The following is a 9,069-nucleotide window of genomic DNA, read 5'->3' as shown; positions in this document are numbered from 1 at the left end:
AGCCAGCAGCTGTTTGAATGAAGAAATGCCTCTAGCTCCAGTGGGCTGGAAACAGGAGGCAGGGCTGGACCCCAAGGTTGAGGGGCTTTCACCCAGCCCCTAGAGCCTGGCACTTTGAACTTGGACTTAAAGCCTCCAAATTGTAAGAATAAACTCCTGTTTGTTAAGGCCATTCCATTTGTGGTATAGTTCTGTCAAAGCAGCACTAGGAAACCAGGACAGTGAACAACATTGAATATACCATGGACTGCTAATGAACAAATCTGTCTTGGAAGAAGTACAGTTGAATTGTTCCTTGTAAGAATAGCCAACTTCTTTCTCATACTTTAGTCATGTTGTCAGAAGGGACCAGTTCCTGGAGAAGGGTATCCTGCTTGGTAAAGTGGAGGGTCAGCAAAAAAAGGTAAGACCCTTAAGGAATGGATTGCTACAGTGGCTGCAATGATGGGTTCAAACGTAGCAACGACTGTGTGGATGGCGCAGGACCAGGCAGCATTTCATTCTGTCGTATGGTACATGGGGTGGCTGAGTCGGTACTGACTCAACCGCACCTAACAACTCCCATAAGGCTGTCATGTACCTTATTTGCATTATTAGCAAGCTGTCCAATCCCCTTGGTGAGCTACCAGCACCTTATTTGCATAGTCCCACCCAGTCATTTGGTGGAAGGTTGCAAGACCATGGCTAGAAAGGCTATGCAAAAGAGACCCATTACACTGCAGGTACAGAGGCGACCAGCGTGATTGGAGTTGAATGGAGGAAAAAGTGTGAGATGGGACCGTGGAAGTTGTTAGAAGCAAGGTTAAGTCAGGTCTCACAGGCCTCAGTGGACCTGGGGTTTTATTCTGAGTGTGGTAAGAAGCCACTGGACGTTTTAAGGAGGAAGACATGAACCAATTTACTTTGCATATTAGGATGTGTTATCTTCTTGTTCCCTTGACCACCTCCTCTCTCTGGATGGGCACCCACCTATCCAGATCACCCTCCCGCCTCCCTCATGGTGACAAGGCTGGCTCGGAACCAGGAAGGATTAGCTTCTCCTCCTTTCTCTGCCTGTGGACTGCACCCAGCTGTGGTTCCTCTTGCAGCCCTCTCCTCAGAAGTCCCCAAATCAAACCAAAAACCAAATGCACTGTCAAGTCAGATCTGACTCAGAGCAACCCCTCCTTGGGTTTCCGAGGAGGTATCACTAGGGAGGAAACTGCCCAATCTTCCTTTTGAGGAGTGGCAGATGGGTTTGAACTGCCAGCCTTCTGGTTAGCAGTCAAATGCCGTAGGTACTAGGCCACTGTAGGTAGTAGGCCGCCAGAGCTCCCTAAGTTCCCAGTGCTTTGTGAAGGTGTAACCAGTGTGAGATGGTATCACACGGCACTGTTCATCGTGCTGCCTCTTCCCCTCTCTCAGGTGCACCAGTGGTACAGTGGTTAATGTACTCGGCTGCTAACCAAAAGATTGGTGGTTCGAACCCACCAGCTGCTCTGTGGGAGAAAGATGTGGCAGTCGGTTTCCGCAGACTTTCAGCCTTGAGGACTTTATTGGCAGGCTCTCCTCTGTGCTAAAGGCTTGCTGTGAGTCACAACTGACTGGATGGCAGTGAGCTTTCTTGTTTTGTCCCCTCGCTGGCCAGGCTCGGACCGCCCAAATGAAGCATAAGGTCCTGCTTCCCAGGCCAACGCAGCCCCTTACAAACTCTTGGTTCTGGGGGGCCTGTGGGGCCTTTCCTTTCCCACTGCATCATAGCAGCATTGTGAACAATGCAAAGGATGACTTTGAAGTGCCACAGAGCCCCATGCAGTGACATCGATCCCACGACTCAGTTTCTCCCTGTTGTGCTCAGCCCAGCTGGCCGGGGATTTAAATCTACCAGAAACACAGATGAACATTCTGGAGCCAGACTGAACTGAGTCCTAGCTCCCTGGACTCCTCCCTTTTCCTGAGACCTTGAGTAAGTGACTTGACCTCTCTGAACCTCAGGCTCCTCCTATGTAAAATGCAATTAGCAGACTCCATGAGAAGTAAATGCCTTACTTAATATAAAGTAGTGAGAACAGTCAATACTCTGAACATTCAATGACCATCCTAACTTGGCAGAGAAAGGGTGCAGGTGTGCAGAGAAGTTACCATTAGCCCAGTGATGTAGTTATGTTTACAGATTAAGACAGCACCACCATTTCCAAAAGACTTTTATTAAAAAAAAAAACAACAACCAAAAAACATGACAAACAATCAAAAAAGAAAAAAAGCCAAAAAAAAAAAAAACCCACCACAAAACCCGCCCTTTCTTTTAAATAATGTGGCCTGGAGCGGTTTGGTTTCTACCCTATTGCACGTGGTCCGGCCTGGCTTTGTGAATCAGGAGGCTGGTGGGACTGGGGTCCTGCCAAGGAAGTTGGGTTCAGTCTGCAGGGAGGAGACCAGCCCCTCCCACTCCCTCGTGGTACAAGAAGCAGAGCCTGGGTTTCCATAGCAACCAGGTGGCAGGCACATTCATGTCATCCTGTGACAGGCCCAGCTTTATCTTCCCTGAGGCCACAGTGCTCACAAGGGGGAGGGAAAGGCGGAAAAACCGCAGATGCAGGAAATCAGACTCCCCGAAAGAAGAGTCTCTCGTTAAGGCATTTGGAAGAGATAAATTAACCCACCTTCACAGAAGGTTGTGGTAACCAGATACACAAACACACACACACACATGCAAGGTGGTCTGTGGAATCCCAAAATGGGGAGGGGGCACGCTCACTGCTTACAGCCCCTCCCCTCATCACAACAGTCACTCACACACACACACACACAAACACACACACAGAGTTGTATCCAGGGATCCAGCCAACTGAGGGTGAGATGAGAAAAGAGGCCTCTCCACCCCCCCATATTTCAGGACCCGAGAATAATCTCCATGATGTGATCTAGTTCGTTCCATTCCCAGGACCCTGGGGCGCAGAAGAGGTTGTGCGGGGGCTGTGGAGGGGCTAGCACGGGCTCCTTCTCTACCGTCGATGTGTCAATGTCCAGAAAGAAGTCATCCAGGCCAGAGTCACCCAGGTACTGGGAACTCAGAGATTCCAGGAAGACTGGATCGGCCTGGGGCAGCGCTTCACCCGGAGGGCCTGGGAGAGCCACTGGGTTCGGAGGGTGCTCAGCCTCATCCATGGATGTCTCCAGTTCTCGGAGGATGGAGCCGATGGTGGCCGACAGGGAGAAGTCCTCCTCACCCAGGAAGAGGGGCTCTGGGGGCAGGGCCGGTGCGGGGGCCAGGCGAAGAGCTGCCTGGAGCTGCTGCAGGGTGTTGTGGATGAGGACGTGCCTGCGGAGGCTGGGCGCGCGGGGGCCCAGGCTGTGCTGCACCTTGTCTAGGGAGATGCGGAGAAGGGCTTGCTGATAGCTCCTCAGGCCTGCTGGGCCCCAGCTCCATTTGGCCTCCTCTTCTTCCTCCAAATCCGAGTGCTTCCTCTTCAAGCCTCCCACCATGATGCCCTGCGGAGAGAAGAGGGCCAAGTCAGACACAGCAAGGCTAGTTCAGATCCCATTCTTTCTCGCCCGTAAGGTTGCTGATGACTTTATTTATCTGAACCTCAGTTTCCTCATCTTTTAAACAGAGATAGGATGAATCCCACAGGGCTAGGGAGGAAAGCAAATGACTAAGAAAACAAGATCTGGACTTAAGTAGAGCCAATATAGTGGGACTGAATCCTACTTACTTGCCTGCGTGGTCTCGAATAGTCAATTTACCTCCCTGAGCCTTGTTTCCATGTGCAAAATGAGGATCCTAACTCAAGTCTGAGTCTTAAAACTGTTCTTTCCATGACACTCATTTTCTTCAAACATGTCACACACAAGACAGTGTGGAGTACAGAGACCTGGACGGGAGTAGAGAATCCTGGGTCTGAATTCTGCCTTTGACACTGCTCGGCTGTGTGATGGAAGTGACATGACGTCACCTCTCTGGGCCTCAGCCTCATCTGTAAAATGGGGATTGTAAAAATACTTCTCACCACGTTGTCAAGGAGATCACACTTGTAATATACACAGGGGCTACCACACAGGAAGTATCAATGATCAGAGTTAACTGCCATATATTCATTCATTCATTCATTCAATAGTTTTATATATCAAGTCCTACTGTATTTGCCCTCTCTGGAGCCCTGCAGAGGGTCTTCCTGCACAGGGATGATATTTCTGTTCGTGCCCTCTTTAACTGACTCGCAAGAACAGAAAACAGGCCTTCCTCACCGCCTCAGCTTTCCCCAAAGCGTGCCCCATAGAAAAGCTGTCTAAAACTAAACTCACGTCAAGCCCCGCCCCCTTCAGACACACCCGACCTCTCCCTGGGTCGCTATAAGCCATTCAGACACGCCTCAATTTGGCCCATAGCCTTCTGGGAAATGTAGGCCTACAGCCAGCCCGTAGAAGAAACGACGTTGAACGCACACTACAATCCCCAGGGGGCCCGGCTCGCCACAGGGACTAAACTCCTCCACCCTCCCTCAGGGCATGCGCACGTCGGTCTGGGCTGGGTGGGGGCAGGGAACCCGGACATCCAGCTGCCGGCGCCTGCCGAGCTCCGCCCTCGGTTGCGTCCCGGGCGGCGAGTCGGAGCTCCTAGCCCGGAACACCCCTCCCCCACCCGACTCTCGCTCTCAAGCTGCTTTCTCTCCGTATCTCCGACCCCAGAAGGTCCGGATTATTCCCCAAAACTGCTCTCGGATCAAAGAGCCAGGCCCCAACACACACCTCAAAAAGACTACAAACGCTCTCCGATCCACTCTACTCGGGAGACTAGGTATTCCAAGTTGGAGACCGTCCCACCAACTTTTGCCCCGACTTTCAGAAGCCCCTGAACTTCACCTCCAAGCCCCCCTCCAGCTCCGGGACTCGAACATCGAAATCTGCTGGAGCATTCTCTCCAGCCACTGTGTCTGGGCGACCAAAATTCCTTACCCTTAGTTCTCTCATTTATCCAAATGCCCCGGACCCCAGGTCTAAATTCCTCAGCCCAAACTCCTCGCACCTTTTTCAGAACACTAGAGGTTTGAATTCAATCCATCCGGGAGTCCCAAACTGCCCTCATCGCCAGATGCCCTGGCCACAAAGTTCCTTCCCTTAGTTTTCTCGCTTCTCCAAACACCCTGTTTCCCAGGTTCAAACTCCCTCCACTTGAAGATCCCGCCCCGACAACTTCGCCTCCCGTCCCAGATCTGGAACTGAGTCCCTAGACCCCAGACTTACCAAATCTTATTAGCCAACCTTATTCTACGTGCCCCAATCCCGCCCAAACCTCGCCACAATTCCTGGATTGCGCTTCCACTTTCTTCGACCCAAGGCAGATCCCAAGCCGGGCAGCCAAACTCTCACCTCAGTTGCCTGGCTGCGAAGCGAGAACTCCCGGAACGTCCGCGGCGTTTGGACCCACCGGTGCTGAGCTGGGGCCTCGCTCACCTCCCCCGGGGCCTCTCTGTCGGGCCTCTGGCCCACCCAGCTCCGCCCCGCATCCGAGCCACGAGCCGCCATTGGCTGGAGCCCTGCCTGCCGCGGGGCACCGATTGGCTGGGCGGAGCCACCCGTCCGTAGCCAGAAGACGCCCAGCCCGCCCTCCCCTCCCTACAGCTCTGCACCATTTAAAGGATTTTGACTCCCCAGGGGGCGGGGCTACGCCTCCAGGATCGAGGGTAGCCGGGGAATTAAAACTACACTCTGTAATTCATTTGTTCTCCTCACTCCGAGATCTTCCCCTTATGCCACGCCTAGACATCATCGAGGAGGAAGACCTGCTGGCACGCCCCCCACCCAGCTTTCCAGGAGGGCGGGGCTGAACAACTCGCGGAGGCCTGGCCTCTGGGGTTCCAAGGGCTGGGGACACGAAGCAAGGGAGGATGACGCACTGAAGACTAGCCAATAGGCTGACGCGGCCTGTGTTGCCTAGGCGATGGCAGCTCCGTCTCGTCGTTGCCCTAGCTCGCTCTTTCCCTCTTCCGTTCTTTTATTGGGTGCCCCCCTTCTTAATTCTTGGGGCTTCTCGGCACGGCCTCTGATCCTCCCTTCTCGATCCCCTTGTCGTCCCGTGCTTTCTGAAAAGGTGACTTGGCTGCTGCAAACTCGGTTAGGGCTCCCCGCTTCCCTGGGGGATAAAGTCCAAGCTCTTTTCTTTTTCCACAAAGCCCTTCATGATCTGGCTGAGGGACTCTCCTCCCACGCTACGATCCTGCAACACAGATTCAGTTTTTCTAAAATGGCCTTAAGCGCCCACCCCCACCATAAACAGGAATTTTGTTTTCTACTCTGTCTTATCCCCAGTGTGTAAGACAATGCCAAGGTATACAGCAAACCAAACCTACTGCCATCAAGTGGATTTGGACTCAGCGACTCGCCAGGACAGGTAGAACTGCCCTGGAAACCACAGGGTTTCCAAGCCTGTCAATCTTTACCTAAGCAGACTGCCTCATCTTTCTCCCAGAGTGGCTGATGGGTTCAAACTGCTGACTTGTTGATGATCAGCTAAATGCGTTAGTCATTATGCCATCAGAGCTCCTTCAGGTACTTAGGAAGCACCCAAAAATCGGAATGAAAGGCCTCTGGATCTTTAAGCTGGTTTCCTCATTCTGAAACCCCATTGTGGTCGTGGAGTGGATTTCCACTCACAGTGACCCTATAGAACAGAGTAAAATTGCCGGTGGTTCCCAAGGCTGCCATCTTTACGGGCAGAGCTCTGATGACACATGGTTAAAGCACCTAGCTGCTAACCAAAAGGTCGGCGGTTCGAACCCATCAGCTGCTCTGTGAGAGAAAGATGAGGCAGTCTGCTTCCACAAAGATTGACAGCCTTGGAAACACCATGGTGCAGTTCTACTCTGCCCTAACAGCTGGAAATTGACTGGATGGCAGTAGGTTTGGAATCTTTAGGGAAGTTGACTGTCACATCTTCTGTGGACCAGCTGCTGAGTTCGAATCAGTCATTTTTCAGTTAGCAGTCCAGCAGCCAGCGCTATAACCACTGCCACCAGGGCTCTCCTCGTTCTGACAATATACCTTTAATTCCCAGACTGACTCAACTCATCGCAAGCGTTGCCTCCTCTAGGAAGCGGAAGCCCTTCCTGGCACTCGATCCGGAGCTTCCTGTGCCTCCCAGGTCTCTGGGCCTCCTGCCTGCCCCTCTCTGGTCTCGACCCTCTGCACGTGCCTCCCCGGTCCCACTTTGGGCTGTCGCTGTCTAGACTGTGGGTCCCCTGAGGACAAGTATCAGGGTTAGCTCAGTCCTCGGCATCACCCAGCTAAGGGCTGGATACAGAGCAGATGCCCAGTGAAAAAAAAAAAAGCTTGTTAAATGCTCAGGCAGTGTGACAGAACGGAAGAAAGAGGGAGGAGAGAAAACAGTGATGGTGCTCTGGAAAACTGACCAGAGGCACTCTCACTGCAAGACATCACAGGCCCGGGAGTGGGAAAGGGGGCAGGAGTTCTCCAGCCTACCCCTGTGAAGGGAGGTTTCTGTCTCCTCAGACCAGTTCTCATCGGTTGGAATTTGTCAACCAAACCAATCTGCTGTTTGCATAAGCAGCAAAGGACTGGACTGGACTCTTCAGGGGCGTGGCCAGGGGCGGCTCCGTCTCACTGGGTTGGAGGTAGGGAGAGAGAGATGGCTTAGCCAGGCCTGGGAAAGGTGTCCCCAGGGAACAGTAGATTCCAGGGAGGTACACTATTAAGAAGGCTGCGTTTTTCTCAACCTGTCTCCCCTCAGGATGCCCCCATTGTAAGTCTGTCCCTAGTCTTAGTCACCTTTCTCCTTCCCCACAACCTGTCCACTCAGGCTCCTCCCAGCTGTGGTCTCCCCATTCCCCCTGGGCTCCCAGGCTCCAGCCCTGCCCCCTCTAATCCACCTCCACACAGTAGCAACCCTAGGAAGCTTTCCACAACACAAACCCCACTGCCTTTCCCCAACTCCAGCCTCCACCCCACTCCCTCCTGCATAAACCTTTGATTAAAGTGCAGTTTTTTACAACGGATGCACAATTTCCCCTCCATGGACCAGCCAGCCACATTCCCCATCTTGCAGGAAAAATATTAACTGTAAACTTGTTGCCATCAAGTCAATAGCGACCCTGTAGGACAGAGTAGAACTGCTTCATAGGCTTTCCAAGGTTGTAGTCTTTATGGAAGCAGACTGCCACAGTTTTCTCCCATGCAGCTGGTGGGTTAGAACCACCGACTTTTTGGTTAGCAGCTTACCCACTGTGCCACCAGGGCTCCATGTATTAAGTCCAGGGGGACAGATTTTAGCCTTATGTTTTCCAACCTCCTGGCCTTTGTTCATTCTGCCCAGAATGCTTTCTGCCCTAAAACTGTTCCTGGGCTCATCATTACTGAACATTTAGGCTGTAGCTCAGACATCTCCCCTTCCAGAAAACCCTTTTTGTTCCTCAACCTGGGCTGGGAAAACCCTCTGTGCTCCCTGTTAGTGCTCTGCCCACTCCGGATGAGCAGGGCGTCTCCTCCACTGGGCTCAGAGCCATGAAAGAGTTCCCTGCTATCTCTGTCACCACTGGGTCCCCAGCACAGGGCCAGACAAAACTTAAAAAAGCAAACTCTAAAACGAGTTGCCGCAGAGTCGTGACACAGTCCCATGTGTATCAGAACAGAACTGTGCTAAGAATGCTGTTACTATGTGGGGAGTGCAGTAAATGTCACAAAACAGAATGTGTACGGATTGTTGAATGGAAAACCAATTTGCTCTGTAAATTTTCACCCACATCACACACACACACACACACACACACACAAATAACAGAACTGAGCTTCACAGGGTTTTTAATGGATGATTATTCAAAAACAGATCTCTAGGCCTTTCTTCCAACTGCCTCTAGGGAGACTTGAACCTTTAGTTAGCATCTGAGTACTCTACTGTTTGAACCACCCAGGGATCCAGACATAGAACGAGGACTCAATAAACTTGCTGAAAGAATGAATGAATGAATGAATACTCAGGAAATCTAACACAGAGTCAGACAGAGACCTCACAGTTACCCAGAGAAAGGAAGAGTCACAGAGTCAGGTCTGTAGAGTAATTTCAAGCTCTTGGCTCAA

General features: G+C 52.0%; 1 protein-coding gene across 1 annotated transcript; it reads right to left on the bottom strand.

The window, feature by feature from the left end:
• Positions 1 to 2,871: 2,871 nt before the first annotated feature.
• Positions 2,872 to 3,465, bottom strand: SERTAD3 (SERTA domain containing 3). Its single transcript, XM_007942980.1, has one exon. The coding sequence runs from the start codon at positions 3,463 to 3,465 to the stop codon at positions 2,872 to 2,874; it is 594 nt and encodes a 197-aa protein (XP_007941171.1).
• Between the last annotated feature and the right edge of the window lie 5,604 nt (positions 3,466 to 9,069).

The sequence above is a fragment of the Orycteropus afer genome, unplaced genomic scaffold (genome assembly GCF_000298275.1).
Source record: "Orycteropus afer afer isolate SDZICR_OR568_19922 unplaced genomic scaffold, OryAfe1.0 scaffold00099, whole genome shotgun sequence".
Lineage (NCBI taxonomy): Eukaryota > Metazoa > Chordata > Mammalia > Tubulidentata > Orycteropodidae > Orycteropus > Orycteropus afer.
The sequence above is the reverse complement of the archived record's forward strand: the minus strand, read 5'-3'. Positions and strand labels throughout refer to the sequence as shown.

Coding starts and splice junctions, on each gene's coding strand:
- SERTAD3 (XM_007942980.1), bottom strand. CDS start 3,465: ATGGTGGGAGGCTTGAAGAGGAAGCACTCGGATTTGGAGGAAGAAGAG.